General features: G+C 43.2%; 1 protein-coding gene and 1 non-coding gene across 2 annotated transcripts; both read right to left on the reverse strand.

Annotated features, from left to right (window-relative positions):
- Positions 1-4,612: 4,612 nt before the first annotated feature.
- Positions 4,613-4,719, reverse strand: LOC125593640. Its single transcript, XR_007329540.1, has one exon. It is a non-coding gene; the product is annotated as a small nucleolar RNA R71 (small nucleolar RNA).
- A 14,263-nt stretch (positions 4,720-18,982) lies between these two features.
- On the reverse strand, positions 18,983-20,203 carry LOC125592455 (probable polyol transporter 3). Its single transcript, XM_048767638.1, has one exon. The coding sequence runs from the start codon at positions 20,201-20,203 to the stop codon at positions 18,983-18,985; it is 1,221 nt and encodes a 406-aa protein (XP_048623595.1).
- Between the last annotated feature and the right edge of the window lie 1,653 nt (positions 20,204-21,856).

A 21,856-nucleotide genomic window follows, 5' to 3' on the forward strand; every position in this document is an offset into this window, starting at 1 on the left:
CAAGTGAGAACTCTTTTGTTCCTCCTCCCTATGAACCCAAACTACCATTCCCTGGTAGATTCAAGAGGCAGCTGCTAGAGAAGTACAAGGCTTTGTTTGACAAGCAAATGAGTGAAGCTCAGGTTGCAATGCCCATCATCGATGCTTTCATGTTGATTCCTCAATACAACAAGTTCCTGAAAGATGTTGTAGCTGCAAAGAAGAAGGAAATGGAAAGCATGATGATTCTTACCCATGAGTGCAGTTCCATCATCCAAAGGCTTGATGTTCCAGAGAAGTTAGAGGATCCAGGATGCTTCACACTACCTTGTGCTCTTGGACCTATGGTATTTGAGAAATGTCTCTGCGATTTGGGAGCTAGTGTCAGCGTGATGCCTTTGTCTGTTGCAAAGAAACTTGGATTCACTCAGTACAAGAAGTGTAAACTCTCTCTGGTGTTAGCTGATCGTTCAGTGAAGTACCCTGTGGGCATCTTAGAGGACCTACCTGTGAAGATTGGAAAATATGAGATACCTACAGATTTTGTGGTGCTTGAGATGGGTGAGGAGGCTCAGGACCCATTGATTCTTGGAAGGCCATTCTTAGCTACAGCAGGAGCAATTGTTAAGGTGAAAGAGGGCACGATTGATCTCCATTTGGGTAAAGGGCATGTTCTCCACTTTGACATCAAGGAGAAAATGAAGAAACCAACTGTGTTCGGGCAAGCCTTCTACATTGAAGAGATGGGTACTCTTACTGATGAGCACCTTGAAGAGTTACCACCCGAGGACGACGAGGAGGGAGCATCTCCCTCTACTCATTCTCCATAGAAGGTAACCCACTACTTTCCCTTGTATATACCATTTCGTTTTTTGCATATTAGTTTTCTCTTTTTGGGTATCTCTCTCTCCTTGACAACACAGAGACTGTGTCATTTAAGTTTGGGGGAGGTACCAAGTATTTGATCACGTTTGCTTTGATGATTTTGAGTCTCATGCATTGCATTATACATATATATTTGCATTAAAAAAAAAAAAAAAAATTCATTTAGTTTGCATCATTGGCATTTCTAGGAGAGTCTAGAGCATATAGGTTGCATTTACTTGCATTAGGAGCAATGATTTGCAATGCCTTGTAAAGGACATTACTTTGCACCTGAATAGCTTATGCATCTCTCAAAAACACTTGTATGCTTCGAGCCTTGAAGACTCTTCCTGAAACTTGTTGATTGCTGAAACTCAGTCTTTGAAGTCAACTACAACCTTATTTGAACTGAACGAACTTAATGCTTCTTGCTCATGGTCCCTTGTGTACTGAGTCATGGCTATACACACCTGAGTTGTCACATTCTTTATGCCAATCTTATTCTGACAAACTCTAGTGGTAGACCACTCCCAAAACCTTTCCCTCCTTTTAAGCTTTCATTGTTTGATGAGTGAGGCCTTCTTCGGAAAGTCTTACATGTGCATAATGTTGAGAGTATCGGGAACGACAATGCTTGATCTTCATTCTTGCTAGATTGGGCACTCTATTGTCTAGCTATAGGTGGGGGGGGGTGAGAGTTGTGATTATGATTTGGGAGCAATGAAAAAGGAAAATAAATAACTCTTTGTGTTTAAGTGAATTGTCTTACTGGGATAAGTAAAAAAAAAAAACCTCTAGCTCAAGTTATGAAAAGTCTTGGCCCCCATTTAAAAAAAAAAAAAAAAAAAAATATGAAAAGAAAAGAAAAAGAAAGAAAAAGGGGCTAGCAAAGTTGTTAGGAGCTAAGTAATGTTTTGAGGTTGTGAAAAATCCCTTGTAGATTTCAAAGAGAAGGAGTTAATGTTCTTAGGATCTTTTGGTGAGAGATGTGAGTTGGGTTTGACATTTGAGAATGATTGTGTAATTGTATGTTTGGGAAAAGGGTAGAACAATGGAGATTGAGCATTGTATGCATGAGTTGATCCCTTTCTTAGATATATTATGTGCAATGTCAAGGCTACTTGTTTCGAGAGTAAACCACCTTAAAGATTTTATGTTTCGAACCTCTTGAATCACTTGAATAAAAGCCTTCCCTTACCCAACCCAATGACTTGGACCAACTGACCATTTGCAAGAATTCACTTGATGCTATGCTTAATGTACTTGAGAGTTGGCTGATTTGCATGTGTGAATGCATGATGATGAGTGTAGGGATGAAAAGAGTTGAATAGGCCTAGAGAAGCTAGAGTATAATAAGAGAGGATGTACTAATGCTGAATTTAGATGTTGATTTGAGTGCTTTATGTGTTTCTTTTGGCTATGAGCTCTCACCTTCAAACCTCTCTCCCTATGAGTTCTAGAAAGTTCACTTGTGGACAAGTAAAAGAACAAGTTTGGGGGAGTTGATATCTTGCATATTTGCATTGTTTTATCTATTCATCCATGTGCATTTTCATCATAGAGATTAGGATTTAGACATGTTTAGGTTGCATTTTGCATACATGAGTCTCTATTAGGTACTGGAGTGCCACATGGAGTTCTTAGGGACATTTGGATGCATTTGGAGCTCAAAGGAGGTGATATATGTGATCATTGGACGAGCAGAGCAGGGGAGCGAGGTTCCGCAGCGACGTCATGAGGTCGCTCCAAAGCACCTCTCAGAGCGACCTAGCTGGAGCGACCCCGTGAAGTCGCTCGCCATACTCACCCCGTGAAGCGACTTGCCCAGAGCGACGCGCCGAGGTCGCTCGCATCTCACACACCTCTCGGAGCGACCTCCTAAAGCGACGCCATGAAGTCGCTCGCGTTCTCGTCACTCCGAACAGTCTTAGATGACCCTGGAGCGACCTCTCAGAGCGACCTATCAAGGTCGCTCCCGATCCAGAGCGACTCGTTGGAGCGACACACCAAAGTCGCTCGGGACCTCTCGCCCGGAGACACCAAAAATCGGCCCTGGAGCGACCTTCCGGAGCGACACCTGCAAGTCGCTCCGCGTTATTTTGCTGCCGAAAATCATGACTTCTCAAGGACCTTTTTGCAATTTATTTTGGACGTTTTACATTTCTAAAACCTATGTTTTAAACATCTTTGGTAGCCACCAGAGAGATTATCTTTTGATCTATTGAGAAATACACAAAAACTCTCTTGTGAAGTTCATCTCTTGGATTTTGATTGTTATGTTCTTGTGTTATTGTTGATTTCTTATCTATTTCTCTACATGATTAATCTGAAATCCAATATGGGTTTAAGAGGAATCATGGAGATTAGTGAGTAATCACCTTTTGAATTCATGGGTTAGGGAGATTAAGGGTGATTAGGTTAGTTCTAGGATGTTTTAGTGTAGATCATTCTTGTTCCTTGCTAGTAGAGTATTCCTAATGCATCTTCTGAGTTGGCCACTCAAAAGTTGATCAATAGGCATTTCCCACCCGAAAGGTGTTTGATGAAATGCCTGAGACACCTCTCCTAGGCTTTTAGTATACTTTGCCAAAGACATTTGTTGTTAAAGGTGCTAAGATAGCTAATAGACTTGTTAGTAATGATTGCTTTCATATTATTCAACCAAAGACATTTGATGTTTGAGATATGTTAGCAAATGAGCATTTATCTAGACATAGAGCTTGCTTAGAATTGTGTCTAGGCTTAAGGTTGATAGTTTGATTGATCATTTGCCATCTTTAGTTCGATACTTGATCACCCAAGGTCTAATCCCTATGCCCATGAGTTCTCTTTTCCCTTAGTCAAGAAAGTATCATTTTGTTATTGCTTTCTAGTATTAGTAGTAGTTTAAAACCCATCTAAATCATTGGTTGCACTTAGATTAAGTGAGTACTTGCATTCTCAGTGCTTTGATATCCCTCAGAACTGGTTCGACAATCACTATACTACAACATTTGTCTTAGGAGCCTTGAAAACTCCTAACATCACCGTTGCCGGGGACCATTTGGTCACCCTAGAGTTAATGATCAGTTTAAGACTATAGCATTTTTATTTTGTCTAATGTTTCTGTCTTTCTCTTTCTGTTTGTGTTTTCAGGTGAATGAGCGGATTTCATACTAGAAGCAAAGGACCATCGAATTTAATACCTTTGGAGTTAGAGCTCGGACGCCTAGAGAGACAAGTGAAAAAGAAAAGACTTGAGTCCGCTGAAGAGGTTGAAATGGCTGAACACCAAGAAGACCAGTTTCAGGACAACCCGCAAAATCCAATTCCTGTAGATGGACGAGAAGGCAACAATGCTGGTGATAATCAGCAGGCTGGTGTAGCTGCAAGACAACAGGCTGGAGACTATGGCATGCCTAGGATGACGCTTGCACATTATGATACACCAGATGCATTCTATGCCGATCGTTCTGGGATTCGCCCACCTCCCATTGAGAGAAGAGACTTTGAGATCAAGTCTGGTCTCATTAATTTGGTGGAGAAAAATCCGTTTCATGGAAACCCGTCTGAGGACCCGATGTATCACTTGGAACATTTTGAGCGAGTCTGTGACACCAACAGACATAATGGAGTTCCTCAAGGCGCTTTGAAATGCAGTTTGTTCCCGTTTTCCTTAGCTGATAAAGCTATCAGATGGTTAAAGTCCATCCCTCCAGGATCTCTTACTACATGGGAAGAGACAAGAGCTGCTTTTCTACAGCATTTCTTCACCAAGTCAAGGTCCACATATCTGAGAAGCAGAATTGGAAGCTTTCAGCAGCTTGATTCAGAAAGCTTTCATGAGGCTTGGGAGCGTTTCAAGGAGTACACACAGGACTGTCCTCACCATGGTTACACTGATGTGAGCTTGCTGAACATTTTCTATAATGGAGTTCATGAAGAGAGTCAAGATGCCATGGACACAGCAAGTAATGGTGATTTCATGACCAAGACTGTTGAAGAAGCTTACACCTTGCTGAACAACCTGTCATCCAGCAAAGCAAACCGCAAGTCAAGGTTTGACACCAGCCAGAAGGGTGTTGGTTATGAATCCAAGAAGATAGACGAGCTGAATGCCAAGATTGAGATGCTTCTCAAGAGAGATCAAAAATCTGTGAAATTTGTGGAGGAGCAAGGCTATCGTTCCTCACAAGAAACTGTTGGTGATGATTCAGATGATATGCAAGCTGACGTGAACTACATTGGTGGTCAAGGAAACTACAACAGAGGCTACAATCAGAACCTTGGATGGAGTCAAAATCAGCAAAATAATCTGTCTTACCGGAGCAACAATGTGGAGAATCCACAACATCAGTCCTACCCTCAGGCAGGAAACAGGCAGAACCAAAATCAGAACCAGAGTGTGTTCAACCAAGGATATCAGAACAGAAACCAATATCAGGGGAACAACTCGGGCAACTCAGGATTTCAGCAAAGGCAGCAGTTCAACAACTACCAGAATCAAGGGAATGCCTCTTCGTCGCAGTCTTCTCAGGATAACGAAATTAAGAAGATGCTGCAAATGGTGCTAGAAGGTCAGAAGAATAGCACTGCAGAGATAAACACCAAGGTGGATAACATGTATGGAGAGCTTAATGGGAAGTTTGAAACTTTGAACACCCATTTGAAAGTTTTGGAAAAGCAAGTTGCTCAAACCGCCTCCAGCAGCAGAACAGCACCTGGATTTCTACCAGGGAAGTCAGAGACGAATCCCAAGGAGTTTGTGAATGCTGTAACACTTAGGAGTGGAAAAACGATTGAGGGATCGAATGAGAAAGAGATCGACCGATCTAAAGAACAGATCGACCGATCCAAGGGGAAGGAGATCGATCGATCCGGTCCTTCTGGATCGACCGATCCCGTGTCAACAAAGCCAAATTCCTCTGAACCTGAAGAGGTGTATGTGGCGCCTCCTGCTTATGTTCCTAAGGCTCCATACCCATCCAGACCAAGGCAGAAGATCAAAGAACGTGAGTACGAGAAGCTAAAGAACCTTGTTGGGGAGTTACATGTGAGATTGCCATTCGTTGAAGCGGTGAAGATGGTACCTTCTCTTAAAAGGTACATGAAGGAGATTCTTACCGATAAGATGAGCCTAGAGCGTGGTGTGTTGATGCTCAATGAGGAATGTAGCGCAGTTCTACAAAATGTCATGCCTAAAAAGTGTGAAGATCCAGGAGCATTTGTTCTACCATGCCGCATTGGATCACTTACCTTTGAGAAGAGTCTCTGCGATCTTGGTTTAGGAGTGAGCCTAATGCCTTTCTCTGTCTCTGAGAGGCTAGGCATGACGAACTACAAACCTACAAGGATCTCCTTGGTCCTTGCTGACCGATCAGTGCGAAGACCGGTCGGTGTACTAGAAAACATCCCTGTTGGTGTTGGAAAGGGATATGTGCTTACCGATTTTGTAGTTCTGGAGCTGGAAGAAGAACCTAAAGATCCTCTCATTTTGGGCAGACCGTTTTTAGCTACTGCTGGAGCCATGATTGATGTACAGAATGGGCATATAGACTTACGTCTAGAAGACATGGTGATGAGATACAATGTGGAGAAGGTGCTGAAAAATCCGACTATTGATGGACAGACTTTCTGGGTTGATACATTGACTGAACTGGTGGAGGAAATGGATGAAGAGTTGCACACTGATGATCCTCTACAAGTCGCATTGACCAAAAGGGAGAGTGAGTTCGGGTTCATGAACCAAGAAGTGGTTGGATTTTCCGAGATTTTGGATTCAGCCTCACCGATTGAGAAGCATGTCGCCTATGTCAGCCTTGAAGACTCAGGCACCGATAAAACCGTCAAACCGTCATCCTCCCAACCAGATTGGAGTGAGGAGAATGCTCCAAAGGTGGAACTTAAAGCCCTCCCAGCTGGGCTGAGGTATGCATTCTTGGGACCGAATTCCACATATCCTGTTATTATTTGTGCTAACCTGAATAATGTGGAGACCGCTTTGCTTCTTTCAAAATTGCGAAAGTATAGAAAAGCATTGGGGTACTCTTTGGATGATATTACAGGTATTTCTCCAGATCTTTGCATGCACAAGATTCACTTGGAAGATGAGTCAAAGACGTCCATAGAGCACCAGCGAAGACTGAATCCCAAACTGATGGAAGTTATGAAAAAGGAGATTCTAAAGCTGTTGAGTGTAGGGGTGATCTACCCAATTTCAGACAGCACCTGGGTGAGCCCGGTTCATGTGGTTCCTAAGAAGGGTGGCATCACTGTCATCACAAATGAGAAGGCTGAGCTGATTCCTACCAGAACAGTCACAGGGCATAGGATGTGCATTGACTACAGGAAGCTAAACTCAGCCACAAGGAAGGACCACTTCCCACTTCCTTTCATTGACCAGATGCTGGAAAGACTAGCCAACCACCCCTACTACTGTTTTCTCGATGGCTACTCCGGGTTCTTTCAGATACCCATTCATCCAGAGGACCAAGAGAAGACAACATTCACCTGTCCATACGGTACTTTTGCCTACAGGAGAATGCCCTTCGGATTGTGCAATGCTCCTGCCACTTTCCAGAGATGCATGATGTCGATCTTTACTGATCTTATTGAGGACATTATGGAGGTTTTTATGGACGATTTCTCAGTCTACGGTTCTTCATTTACCGACTGCCTTGCTAATCTGTACAAGGTGCTGGAAAGATGTGAGGAGAAGAACTTGGTGCTAAATTGGGAGAAGTGCCATTTCATGGTGAAAGATGGCATTGTTTTGGGTCACAGGATATCAGAGCAGGGTATCGAGGTTGACAAAGCAAAGATTGAAGTTATGACCAGCCTACAGCCTCCTAGGACAGTGAGGGATATTTGGAGTTTTCTGGGACATGCCGGTTTCTACAGGAGGTTTATCAAAGACTTCTCTATGATAGCGAGGCCACTCACCCGTCTGCTGTGCAAAGAAGCGAAGTTTGTTTTTGATGCTGACTGCCTCGCTGCGTTTCAGATTCTCAAGAAGTCTCTAGTCAGTGCTCCCATTGTGCAGCCACCGGATTGGGACTTGCCATTTGAAATAATGTGTGACGCAAGTGATTACGCGATTGGAGCTGTTTTGGGGCAGAGAAAAGACAAGAAACTCCATGTGATCTATTATGCCAACCGAACGCTTGATGATGCTCAAATCAAGTATGCTACCACTGAGAAGGAGTTGCTGGCAGTAGTTTATGCTTTCGAGAAGTTCAGGTCCTATTTGGTGGGCTCGAAAGTAATTGTGCACACAGATCATGCAGCCTTGAAGTACCTGATGACGAAAAAAGATGCTAAACCGAGACTCTTAAGGTGGATCTTACTGCTACAGGAGTTTGATATTGAGATCAGAGACAAGAGAGGAGCAGAAAATGGAGTGGCAGATCATCTTTCCCGAATGAGAGTGGAAGCTGAAACACCACTAGATGATACATTACCCGAGGAGAATGTCTATGTGATCACCTTGCTGGAAGATGAGTATTTGGATCAGGCTGATTGCTGTGTCATGAGACAAATTCAGGATGATCTCCCATGGTTTGCAGACTTTGCAAACTACCTATGTGCTGGAATTGAACCACCGAACCTGAAGGGGTATGAAAGGAAGAAGTTCATGAGAGATGTGAACCACTACTACTGGGATTATCCCTTCCTCTACAAGAGATGCTCAGATGGTTTATTCAGGAGATGTGTTCTGGAGAATGAGATGCAAGGGATTCTTTTCCACTGCCACAGTTCAGAATACGCAGGCCATTTTGCAACATTCAAGACGGTTTCTAAGGTCCTGCAGGCTGGTTACTGGTGGCCTACACTTTTCAGAGACGCCCATGAGTTTGTCTCAAAGTGTGATGCATGTCAGCGAAAGGGAAACATCAGTAAGAGAAATGAGATGCCCCAAAATTTCATCCTTGAAGTTGAAGTTTTTGATGTATGGGGAATTGATTTTATGGGCCCTTTCCCATCTTCTTATGGAAATGAGTACATCCTGGTCGCGGTTGATTATGTCTCCAAATTGGTGGAAGCAGTAGCCAGCAAGACAAATGACTCTAGTGTTGTCAAGAAAATGTTCAAGACAGTCATTTTTCCAAGATTCGGGATCCCGAGAGTGGTTATTAGTGATGGCGGCTCTCACTTCATCAACAAGACGTTCGATAAACTGCTGAAGAAACATGGAGTAAAGCATAAGGTAGCTACTCCTTATCATCCTCAGACAAGTGGGCAGGTTGAAATATCGAACCGAGAAATCAAGGGGATTTTGGAGAAAGCTGTAGGCAAAACAAGGAAAGACTGGGCTGTGAAGCTTGATGACGCCTTATGGGCGTATAGAACCGCCTACAAGACTCCCTTGGGCACCACTCCTTTTAATCTGGTCTATGGAAAGTCTTGTCACCTACCTGTGGAATTGGAGTACAGTAGTTTTTGGGCAATGAAGTTGATGAACTTCGACATTAAAACCGCTGCAGAAAGGAGGATGGTTCAGTTGAACGAGCTGGACGAGATTCGGTTGAACGCCTATGAGAACACCAAAATCTACAAGGAAAGAACTAAGGCGTGACATGACAGGAAGATAATCCCGAGAGACTTCACTGCTGGAGACAAAGTCCTTCTGTTCAACTCTAGACTCAAGCTATTTCCTGGAAAGCTTAAGTCTCGTTGGTCCGGACCTTTCACCATCACAGAGGTTAGACCTTATGGAGCTGTTGTCTTGGAAGAGAATGGGAGGAAGTTCACAGTCAATGGGCAGAAGCTAAAACCTTACTTCACAGATGGAAAACCCGAAGAAGGAACCAACATTCCTTTATCGGAACCTGATCTCGCCTAAGAACAACAAAATAATCAGGCTCGCGACTTTAAACAAGCGCTGAGTGGGAGGCAACCCACATGGTTTGATTTTCTTTCTCTTTTGTGATTATATTTTCTTGTGTGAATTGATTTTCGGTTGTGTTTTTAGATGATTTTCAGGCATGTATCACGATCAGTAGAAGATCGGTCGATCCCTGTGAGCCAGAGCGGTCGATCCGTGAATAAGATCGGTCGATCCTAAGTGTATGGATCGGTCGATCTAAGATAATGCCTAAGAGACAAAAGACGAAGGGTGAGCGTGGGAGTTCCTCGGTACAGACTGCTAGGCTCAGCACAAAGGGCAATTTCCGAAAGACGGATAGTTCTCACCCTGCGAATCGAGAGATAACCCAGCAGTGGGATATACATGATGATGATTTCTACGAGCAGATGAGGGGAGTGGAAATATGTCCGTCGCGCTTCGCTCACAGAGACACTACAGATGCATTGGGGATAACCGAGGATATTGAAGCCTTGTTCGAGAAGATTGGCCTGGGGTACATCTTCGATCTCCACTGTGATTGCTATGCTGATTTGACCAGGCAGCTCCTCGCATCAGCCCGCCTCTACCATCCTGACGAGGACAACCCGGTAGCTGATAAGGCGATGTTCTCCTTCATTGTGAACAGGCGGTTCCACTCCATGACCATCTTTCAGCTGTGCGACATCTTTGGGTTTGGGAAAGGACGTCAATCTTGTGTTCCTGACTTCCCGGAACACAATGATTTCTGGAAATTCATCGCTTCAGGAAACTTCATCTCTCGAGAGGCCAAGCAAGCTAGGATTCGTAGCCCTGTTCTGCGATATGCAGTGAGAGTGATCAGCAGTGTTATCTATGGGAAGACAGAACCCGCTGCAGTGACAAAAGATGAGCTAGCTCTTCTGTTCATCGGGGCTGGACACCTATGGCCTCAGGGCGCAGACATTACCTATGTTAGCGGGAAGGACATAAACATAGGAGCTGTGATCGCGGAGAAGCTTGCGTACTTCAAAGTTTCAGACACGAAGAGATGTGGGTTTGGAGCGGTTATCACACAAATCTTAAGGCAATGTGGAGTGTTTCTTCCACCTATTGACAGAGTGGTGGATAAGAAGGGGATGCATCAGAACTTTTTCGACATGAGAGCACTCATTAGCAGCCACTACCTCACCGGCCCTTGGCGAGGTAGCATCGACAAGTCAGCCCCTCATATCTACCAGTTCCAGGACCCACAAGGGAGAGAGCAATTTGTCAAACTACCCGATACCGCCATCACCGAGCTGACTGATCCAGGTGCCCTCATATTTCTACCACCGCCTGCATCTCTCTGCACCAGACCCGCGACACTGAAGAAGAAAGGAGTCGCATCATCATCAACACACCAGCAGACACCACATGATGATATAGAGGAGGAGCCTGAAGATGAGGAAAGTCTTTTCCCCACGGATTTCACTCCGTATATGCTGCCACCAGCACCTCCCGCTACTGCATCCGCTGCTGAGATCAACGCTTGGTCCATCAAGAGCCATCAAACCAACAACTCCATACTGCTGAAGATGTGGAAGGGAATCTGCAACATTAAGAAGGGATGCGCATCACAGCCAGCTGTTTCTGGAGATAGCGATGACGACTCAGGCGCTCACGACACCGCTGCTGGACCTGAGGCAGCGGAGGACTCTGATGATGATGGAGCATTGGAGAGGCGCTCGAAGAGGCGCACTGACCGCAACGCCTGATCGGTAATCTCTCTTGGAATTATTTTCACACCGAGACGGTGTGAAGTAAGTCTGGGGGAGGATGCTACTTATGTACCATATTGCTATTATTTCTTTTATTTTCTTACTTTATCGGATTTGATTGTGTTTTTAAAAAAAAAAAAAAAAAAAAAAAACTCTAAAAACTCTAAAAACTCTCTACGTATTTTTATCAGACCCTGTGATGATTATTAGACTATTTCCTTGTGTGCTGTGCATTACATTTCATATTGGCCATTTTTCAGGACTGTTAGCGCAGACAAACCGAGGAACCATTTGACCAAACAACCTCTCCTTAAATCTTTTATCAAGTCTCGGTGAATTGTAATCGACTCAACTATTTTTGACCATTAACGAATTTAATTTCTTTTGACCAGGAATCAACATCAGGAAACGGTACACCATATACACATTCAGAATTTTCTTTACCACATTTTACCACTCTTTAATAATCCTGGATGGCCAGACTCATCAATAGTTTGGTACCACACCTACACCTTACCCTTTTATTTCATCTCCATGCATTCTTACACGCTGATTATATGTGCATACATGTGCAAAAACAATGGAGAGATTAGGGTAGACATGGTTCATCCGACTGCTTAGGTAGGATCGGAACATTTAGGTGGTTAGATACGGACCTGTGTGTCTAGAGGTGTAAATAGAAAAATTGGGTGTTGTAAGTGTGTGATTGCATCGCAGTGTATATATTCGATTTCAGTTTGTATAAGTTTTCGTTCTGAAACTTAAAAAAAAAAAAAAAATTCATGTTTATATCTCATTCAGTAGATTTGATTTAGACATTTTATTTTTATTTTGTGTACCAGAGATGATGCGTTGTTTAAATTTGGGGTTAGAGTTTGAGATTTGTTGGGTTTTGATCATTTGAGACTTGAGCAGTTCGAAAACGTGGTTATCAATATACTCGGTTTCTCCAGCGATTTTGCATAATGTTTTGCATTTTTGGTTATCGCTGATACCCACAAACACTTGAGCCTCACCTAATTAAACACTAAAACAGCCTCCCAAACACCAAGCCCGTTATACCTGATGGAGATATCTTTGGTGGAAAGGTCACGCCCTTTTTAATGAATGTAAAGAGTTGATTACTTGAAACTGAGACTTGCAGGTCTGAAATATGGAAAGGTTTGCGCGGTCTTGGTGGAGATTTGGAACGAATGCCTTGACAGTCTCTGATTTAAGTGGTTAGCAAAATCACAAGGTAAGGTCTACTGAGGGTTAGTGAGCTCCCGAATTTTAATCCTCTTTACTTGAGGATAAGCAAAGATTCAAGTCTGGGGGAGTTGATATTCCGTGTTTTTAACGGTTTTAAACTCGTTTTGGAGAAATTAAATGGTCGGTTTTAATTAATGTTTTGGTCTATTTGATGCGTTTTGGTGTTCTTAAGTGTAATATGCAGGTTACTAGATAGCTTGCAAGAAAAGAACGCATTCGGGATTTATTCAGAAGCAAGATGGACCGAACAATGGACCGAATGAGAAGTATTGATCGCACAGGACGTGAGATCGACCGATCCGGTACATGTGGATCGATCGATCCCACGCTTTCATGCACTAGATCGACCGATCCGGTCCATGTGGATCGACCGATCCCACGCTCTACGGGCTCCACACGCACAAACGAGCTTTTCACTCCTTTTTACCCACTCCCCTCAATAAGAGACGCAAGAACTCGACCTTTGGGACTCAGAAAAGACCAGGGGCGACCAAGAAGGAGATTTACAAGTTCTTGAGAGAGATTTGAGAGTTTTGTACTTGTTTTGTGTGATTTGTGAAGATTTGTAAAGGAGTTCATCTCAAAACCATTTGGAGAAGATCTTCTGAACCTTTCCTCTGTTTTAATACAATCTTATCATGTTTTCTTCATTAAAATCGTGTTGTTCTTGCTTAGTTATGTGTGAGTAGTCATCTAGTTGGGTTTAGGGGTTCTCATAGGGGATTTCTTGATGTTTTGATTCATAAAACGTGTGTAGACTAAGGGATTACGTTTTGGTTCTTCATCTAATGGATTTCTTACTGCTTGAACTGAATTGATCACTTAGTTCATGATTTCAGATTGTTTGATGCACCGAAAGTGATTGTTTGAATTTCCGAAAATACTTTAGATGAGCAAAGTGTCCTTAACCCTCGGAAGTTGATGTTATTGCGCTTTGTGAACATATTGAACCTGTTCTTAATGCTTGTTTAGAAATTGAAACTCAGCGGAAGTTAGTGTGGAGATTTCTATAACATAGAGAATTAGCGCTACGGAAGTAGGTTAATTCTAATATCGTGTTTGAGTTCTAGACGGTTCTTAATATATCCATGTGTCTGCCATTAATTGTATCTTGATTAAAAAGAAATCCCTGAGAATTCCCAATGCCCAACGTTTGTTTTAAAATAGTTTTCAAATCGTTTAAATCATCTTTTTACAGCTTGTTTATGATTTGTGACACTAAAGAAAATTAAATAAAAACCATCAAAATTATATCTTTGTTCGCTGTAGCTATTAACTTGTCTGCAACTCTACGTGTGATCATCGGTCCCTGTGGATTCGATCCCGCATTACTACTGCGTACTTTACTGTGCACTTGCAGTTAGATAATCGGGTTAAAACTCGACACATCAACATCCAAGCCTCGAACAGGAGGTAGGCGAAGGATTGATCCCTATGATTTGTCGTCAAGCGATAACCCTGGATCTATCATCTCTCAACCACAGCTTCGAGGACCAAATTATGATGAATGGTCTTTGAATATCCGACTTGCTTTACGCGCAAGGAAGAAGTTTGGTTTTGCTGATGGTAGTATTCCCAAGCCTGATGATGACTCTGACGATATTGATGATTGGTGGGCGAATAATGCCATGGTAGTCTCGTGGATTAAACTCACGATAGCTCCGGATCTGAGCAGTTCGTTATAGCATCATGAAGTGGCGCATGATCTCTGGATGCATATTCAGAAGCGGTTTTCTGTGAGAAACGGTCAGCGAGTACAGAGAATTAAAACTGAACTTGCGAACTGTCACCAGAAGGGTTCGGCCGTCGAAGCTTACTACGGCAAGCTGACGAAACTTTGGACAAGCTTGGCCGATTTTCAAAGGGAAAAAACTGCAGAAGAAATAGCTAAGGAACGCGAAGACAAACTTCAACAGTTTTTGATGGGACTTGACGAGAATCTGTTTGGTGCTGTGAAATCCTCTCTACTCTCACGTGATCCATTACCTTCTCTTGATGAGGCCTATCAGGTTGTTGTGCAAGATGAGGAATCAAAACGTGGAAGTCGCATGATAGAAGAACGCCCTGAAGGTGCGAGCTTTACAGTTCAAACTGCTTCATCAGGTTCCCGCCAACGACATCACCCTGAACTCAGAGATCCTTCGGCGCTATGTACTTTGTGTGGAAGAACTGGACATCTTGCTCAAAACTGTTTTCGCAAGATTGGATACCCATTCTGGTGGGGAACTCGATACCGTGAGCCACCTTCAACCACACAACCTGACCGCAGAACATCTTCTGGCTCTTCGCACTCTGCTCCAACGAACTCTGTTCCTCCAAATTGTCATCAACACGTCGTCCCGAACAAGCACGAGCAAATCAGGTGCTTGCGACTGCTCCGATTTCATCAGCGATGACTGCCATAACTGATGCTGATCATGTGGGTTTCACGGGATTGAATGATCAACAATGGAGGAATCTTGTTCATATGCTTAACGATCGTAATTCTGGTGATCACGATCATCTCTCAGGTATGTATTTCTCTGGATCTTGGATTATAGATTCTGGAGCCTCGAATCATATGACTGGTACTCTTGATTTTCTTACGGATATTGGTGATATGGCTCCAATGCGTATCAAACTTCCTGATGGTCGTTTTACTACTACAAATCGACAAGGAAAAGTCTACCTTGGTTCTCAGCTACGTTTGATTAACGTGTTCTTTGTTGAGGGATTGGATTGTCATCTCATCTCTGTATCTCAGTTAGCGAAAGATAATGGTTGTATCGTCCAGATGTCTGATAGAATTTGTGTTGTTCAGGACCGCATCACTCAAACCCTGATTGGAGCAGATAAGGAGCTAAACGGATTGTATTTCTTTTGTGGAGTGGCAGTTGCAGTGATGACACAAACTCAGACCCTACCAGCAATGGAAGTGTGGCATCGTAGATTTGGGCATCCAGCCTCGACCGCAATGGAGATGATGCGTTTTCCAGATTCTAGTAGTAGTTTCACTTTTGATTCGAAGACTTGCGATATTTGTATTCGAGCTAAACAATCCAGAGATTCTTTTCCTATAAGCATTAATAAAACTACAGAGGTTTTTGAGTTGATTCATTGTGATCTTTGGGGTCCTTACCGAACACAAGCTTTATGTGGATCACGTTATTTTCTCACTATTGTTGATGATTTCTCGCGAGCTTTATGGATCTATTTACTGCCGGATAAATCAAAGACGATGACAACTCTCAAAAATTTTATTGCGTTTGTTGAAAGACAATTTGGACGCAAGGTAAAGACTCTTCGTAGCGACAATGGTACTGAGTTTGTTGCATTACGCGGTTTCTTTAAGGACAAAGGGATTGTACATGAGACGTCATGTGTTGGCCCACCACAGCAAAATGGTCGGGTTGAGTGGAAACATCGACATATTCTAAATGTCTCTAGAGCACTTCGGTTTCAAGCAAATCTCCCTGTCGAATTCTGGGGATATTGTGTGCTTGCAGCATGCTACTTGATTAATCGCACACCAACGACTATTATCAAAGGAAAATCACCATACGAGATACTGTATTCGTGACCTCCTCCACTTGATCATCTGCGAGTGTTTGGTAGCTCATGTTATGTTCATAATCAGAGACATGGAGGGGATAAATTCGCGCCTCGGGGAACTCCTTCTGTGTTCATTGGGTATCCATTTGGTCAGAAAGGTTGGATTGTATATGATCTTGACACTGGCAGGATATCTACATCACATGATGTGGTTTTCAGGGAAAATGAATTTCCATTTGCCACAACAGTTACTGAAACGTCCTCCTCTCTGCAATCTCCTTTGATACAGCAACATACTAGTATCGATGATGATCCTCTGCTGTTTGATTGTCCTGCCTCTGTTCCGTCTCCTTTGACGGAGTTGTTGCCTGGCCCTGTCTTGTCTACCACAACTCCGGCTACACTGGTTCCTTTATCTGAACCCAACAACACTGATGATCTTCTTTCCACGCCAAGTTCATCTTCTCCAGTGTCTCTGCAAGCTCCAATAGTGGTTGCAGACTTGCAGAGATATTATCTGATTCGTCGTCTCCTCATATTCTTGATGAAACAGAACATGGGAGAGGCCGTCGGAATAAAATTCCTTCTACACGTCTACATGGCTATGTTACCAATACGACCCATGCTGGATCAGACAGCGATTTTACGGAGTCGTCGTGGTACCCTATTGATGATTATGTTGATTGTACTCATTTTTCTCCAGAACATCAGGCTTTCCTTGCAGTTATCACATCTGGTGTGATCCCTAAGACTTATGCTGAAGCCTTTACTGATGAGAAATGGCGTGGGGCAGTTGGGAACGAGATTGATGCCTTGGAAGAGAGAGGTACTTGGACGGTGGTGACATTACCGGTTGGAAAGAAAGCATTAGGCTGCAAGTGGGTTTTCACTATAAAATATTGCGCTGATGGAACTATAGAAGGATATAAAGCGAGATTGGTAGTCCTGGGAAATAATCAGACTGAAGGAGTTGATTACGAAGAAACGTTTGCACCAGTGTGTAAGATGGTTAGTGTCCGCTCTTTCCTGCAAGTCGCTGCCTCTTGTGATTGGGAAGTCCATCAAATGGACGTCCACAATGCCTTCTTACATGGAGATTTGGACGAAGAAGTTTACATCAAGTTTCCACCAGGCTTTCGAACTCCTGATACGACGCAAGTCTGTCGCCTACATAAGTCCCTCTACGGACTTAAACAGGCGCCTCGTTGTTGGTTCGCTAAGCTCTCCGAGTCTCTTAAGGAGTATGGTTTTATTCAGGATGTCTCAGATTACTCCTTATTTACCTTCGTACAAGGTGAGGTCAGACTTCATGTTCTCGTCTATGTGGATGATCTACTCATCACTGGGAGCTCTCCTGCAGCAATTCAAGTTTTTAAAGAATATTTGAGCTCATGTTTTCATATGAAGGACCTTGGGCACTTGAAATATTTTTTGGGCATTGAAGTGGCTCGAAGCTCTACTGGGATCTATCTATGTCAACGCAAGTATGTACTCGACATCATCTCCGACTCTGGTCTTCTTGGTGCCAAACCAGCTTCTCATCCTATCGAACAGAATCATCAATTAGGCAAGTCAACAAAGGCGCTTTTACCGAATCCATCATTGTATCGGCGTCTTGTTGGTCGACTGATATATCTTGGAACGACTCGCCCAGACCTATCGTATGCTATACACTGCTTATCCCAGTTTATGCATAAACCGACTACTGAGCATTGGGATGCTGCACTAAGAGTTGTACGATATCTGAAAGGTAATCCGGGACAGGGTATTTTGCTCCGTTCGGATTCTGATCTTCGTCTGTCTGCTTGGTGTGATTCTGATTGGGCAGCATGTTCTTCTAGTCGTCGGTCTCTTACTGCCTGGTTCATTCAACTTGGTAGCTCTCCGGTGTCCTGGAAAACACGTAAACAGGATCGTGTCTCGCGTTCATCAGCAGAAGCTGAATATCGCGCCATGGCAGACACGGTGAGTGAAATTATATGGCTGCGTGCTCTATTAGAGACACTTGGAGTCGACTGTTCTGCTGGTGTAACTCTTCACTGTGACAGTATGTCTGTGATATATCTGAGCAAGAACCCGGTTTTTCACGAGCAAACAAAGCATATTGGAAAGGAGTGTCATTTCATACGAGACGAGATTCTGCGAGGGGTGATCATTCCAAAACATGTTTCGACAACTACTCAACTTGCGGATATTCTTACTAAGACTCTAGGACGCAAGGAGTTTGAATCTTTTCTCTCCAAGTTGGGTGTTTGTGATCTCCACACTCCAACTTGAGGGGGGTATTAAGAGAGTTATGACCTTTTATGTATTTACTTCTTATATAAGGATGTATAGACAAATAACTAAAGATTGTATTAGGTCAACTATGCGTATAAGAGGCAAACGCCTACTACGACATTGAATAAGAAAACTCTTTATACCAAACTAGAGTTTTGACACAGTGTATATTGACAAACAGAGATCGTAGAGGTTAATACGAGAGGAAATACCTTCACAATATACAAGCACATATTTCTTAAGAGAATATCCTAAACTTGGTATACAAGATATAAACTCAAAGAATAAGAAATTATGCGATATATCATGATCCAATATAAGATAGTCTTGTGCGATTTACCTGCTTACAAAATCACATTCACACCTAGTATATATGCCAAATTACGTTGACAAAGAAAATATAAGCCAAATCAGTCTTAACTACTACAATGCTAATCAAATCTTATTATTGACTCTCTTTGCTTGAATCTCTAATCCGTCGCGAGCACCACGAGCATCTCCACCACCAAAAAGTTTCTCAATCTCTTCCAATGGCACTCCTTTCGTCTCCGGCAACATAAAGAAGAAGAACCACCACGCTACAACCGCGATTCCAGCGAACATGAAGAACACACCGCCCATCGTGATCGTCTTCATAATTGTCAGAAAACTCATAGACCGTTGCGTTCATGATCCTATTAACCGCAACGCCTATGCTCGCTCCCTGAGCCCTAAGTCTCAACGGGAATATCTCAGAGCTGTACACCCACGTTATAGGCCCAAGCCCGATCGAGAAAAACGCTACAAACGTGTACGCAGAGACGATGCTCAACCTCAAGGCCCACACTAACCGCCCGAAACGGTGAACCATCGTGAGACCAATCGCTAAACTGGTCGACGCAAAAACCATACCGCCTGTACTCGTCAGCAGAAGCTTTCTCCGACCTACCTTGTCCAGCAAGAAAGTCGCTATTACTATTAAAACAGCCTTGGTTAAACCTACACCGACCGTGGCTAGTAAGAGCTTGTCTTTTGAAGTCACTCCAGCTTTCTCGAAGATCTTTGGGCTGTACAAAACGACGGCTTCGATCCCAGTCGCGTGCTCGAAAAAATGTATCCCCAGAGCCGCGATCAAGATCAAACGCACCGCGGGTGTAGGGTTTATCACCAGCTCTCTCCATACACCGCGGCCAACCGCTTTAACCGCTCCATCTTCCTCTATCTCTGCAGCGGCTAAAATGTCCCTGAAGCGTTCTTCAGCTTCTTCTTCGGTGTTGGATATCAAAACCATGATTTTCTTGGCCTCTTCTAACCTACCTTGCATCACAAGCCACCTCGGAGATTCAGGCATTTTCAAAATCCCAAACGCTAATATCATTGAAGGAATCGCTGCGAGTCCAAGCATCAATCTCCAGCCGAGTTTCAACGCCAGTTTTCCGAAGCAGTAGTTCGAGACATAGCCTAGTAAGATCCCTAGACTAATACAAAGCTCAGGGAGCGAAGTGAGAAAGCCTCTGTGTGAAGCAGAGGCTATCTCGGCTGAGTAGACCGGAGCTATCATTAGAGCAAACCCTACACCCACTCCAGCTATACATCTTCCTACCATTAAAACGGCGTAGTTTGGACCGTAACCCATAACAACCGATCCAACTAAGAATATCACGGAGGAGAGAGCAATGGTGTAACGCCGACCGATGACGTCAGATGTTTTTCCCGCCGTTAAAGATCCAACGAGAGCACAGAGATTCAGGATGCCCATCAAAACTTCTACCTGATTATCGTTTATTTTCAGATCATCTTGTATAAATATCCGTGCGCCGCTCAGAGCAGCGGCATTAGCGGATTAAAAGAAGTTCATGGCCTGGGGTTTATAGGGCCGAAAAATAAAAAGAAAAGTTTTAATGGGTTTAATTCGGTGATCTGTCTCGTTGGAGTGAGCCCGTATGATACAGGTTCAAGCCACGCGTCGAACAGGCATTGGCCGCGTGTTATCGCGTCGAAAGCAAGAAAAATCGCGTAAGAGGATTCATTTTCTCATCTTTTTTCGAAAGCTAGGGTTTCTCTCTGTGGGAGGAGATTTCTCGTGCGACGCGACAGCCGGAGAATTTCTCGATCGAATCGACGTCGGAGTCTCTCGTAAACGATCTCAGGTGAGTATCGACTACTTTTACGGTTTCATTGAATCTTTTTGGGGTCGAAAGCGTTATCGGTTAATTGAAAATCGATTTGGGGGTTTTGATGTAGGGTTCAAAATCGATATGGAGGTTTCCATTTAGGGTTAATTATCGTCATGCGGGTTCCATTTAGGGTTCGTTTCTCGAGGATTTGAAATCGATTTGGGGGTTTCTACTTAGGGTTCCAAAACGAGTTTCTGGTTACGCTCTACCGTTTATTGTGTTCTAATATTTGCTTTTTCTGGTACAGATGGATCCCGCAGAAGAGAGAAGAGAGACAAAGAGGCAGACGGAGTTGATCAACATGCAAGGATACGTGGCAGATTCAGAATACGGGATTCCGACGAGGTGTCCCTGCGGAGGGAGAATCATTGACGATGTTCGGGGGAAGGACGACTACGACACTCTTCCTGGGAAGCGGTTCTTCACCTGCAAAAACTACAAGGTAAGCGCTTCTTCTCAATTAAATTATTTCCATTTAATTGAGTTTCTAACGAGATTCTCACATGTGTTTTTGTGGTTAACAAGGCTGATGGGTTTCATTACCGTCAGCCTTGGGTGATTGGTGTCCAGGAGCATATTGAACGTCTCACAAAGCGTCTGGAGGAGGTTGAGTTGGTGATCAACTGGGTCCCGGAGGTCAATAATCAGATTGAGAGGCTGGAGGTAATGTGACTTGCATTTTTTTTTGTTTAAAATTTGTAATATTTTCCTTATTTTTTTATTAACGGACTAACAAATTGTGATTGTTTTTTACATGTCCAGGCAGAGGTTAAAGCCCTCAATGGAGAGGTTGATAACCTCACTGGGCAGGTTTATAACCTCTCAGTGCAGGTCGCGGACTTGGAGAAGCTATGCTTCGACTGAAAAAAAGGTAACACTCAAGCTTAATCAATTCGAGTGCTAGTTAGAGTTGAATTTGAACTGAACTATGTGCACTAGGTTGAGTTGAATTTGAAATGAATGTTGATGAATGGTTGAGTGTTAACCCTGTGTACTTGTGTTTTGGTTGGTTGCGTAATCAATTCGACTGCTAGGTAGAGTTGAATTAGAACTGATTTGATGTTTATTGAATACTGTCTGTGTAGTAGTTGTAGTTTTAAAAACTTTAATCAATGTTTGGTGGTTAGACCCACTTTAATTTTTTGTCCTTTCAAAGTCAAAACTAGTATAAAATCATAGGCAATCTTCTTCTGAAAACACAAACCAAAGTTTAAACCCATTTATCTAAAATCTAA

Source organism: Brassica napus, chromosome C9 (genome assembly GCF_020379485.1).
Source record: "Brassica napus cultivar Da-Ae chromosome C9, Da-Ae, whole genome shotgun sequence".
In the NCBI taxonomy this organism is placed as follows: Eukaryota; Viridiplantae; Streptophyta; class Magnoliopsida; order Brassicales; family Brassicaceae; genus Brassica; species Brassica napus.

Coding starts and splice junctions, on each gene's coding strand:
- LOC125592455 (XM_048767638.1), bottom strand. CDS start 20,203: ATGGGCATCCTGAATCTCTGTGCTCTCGTTGGATCTTTAACGGCGGGA.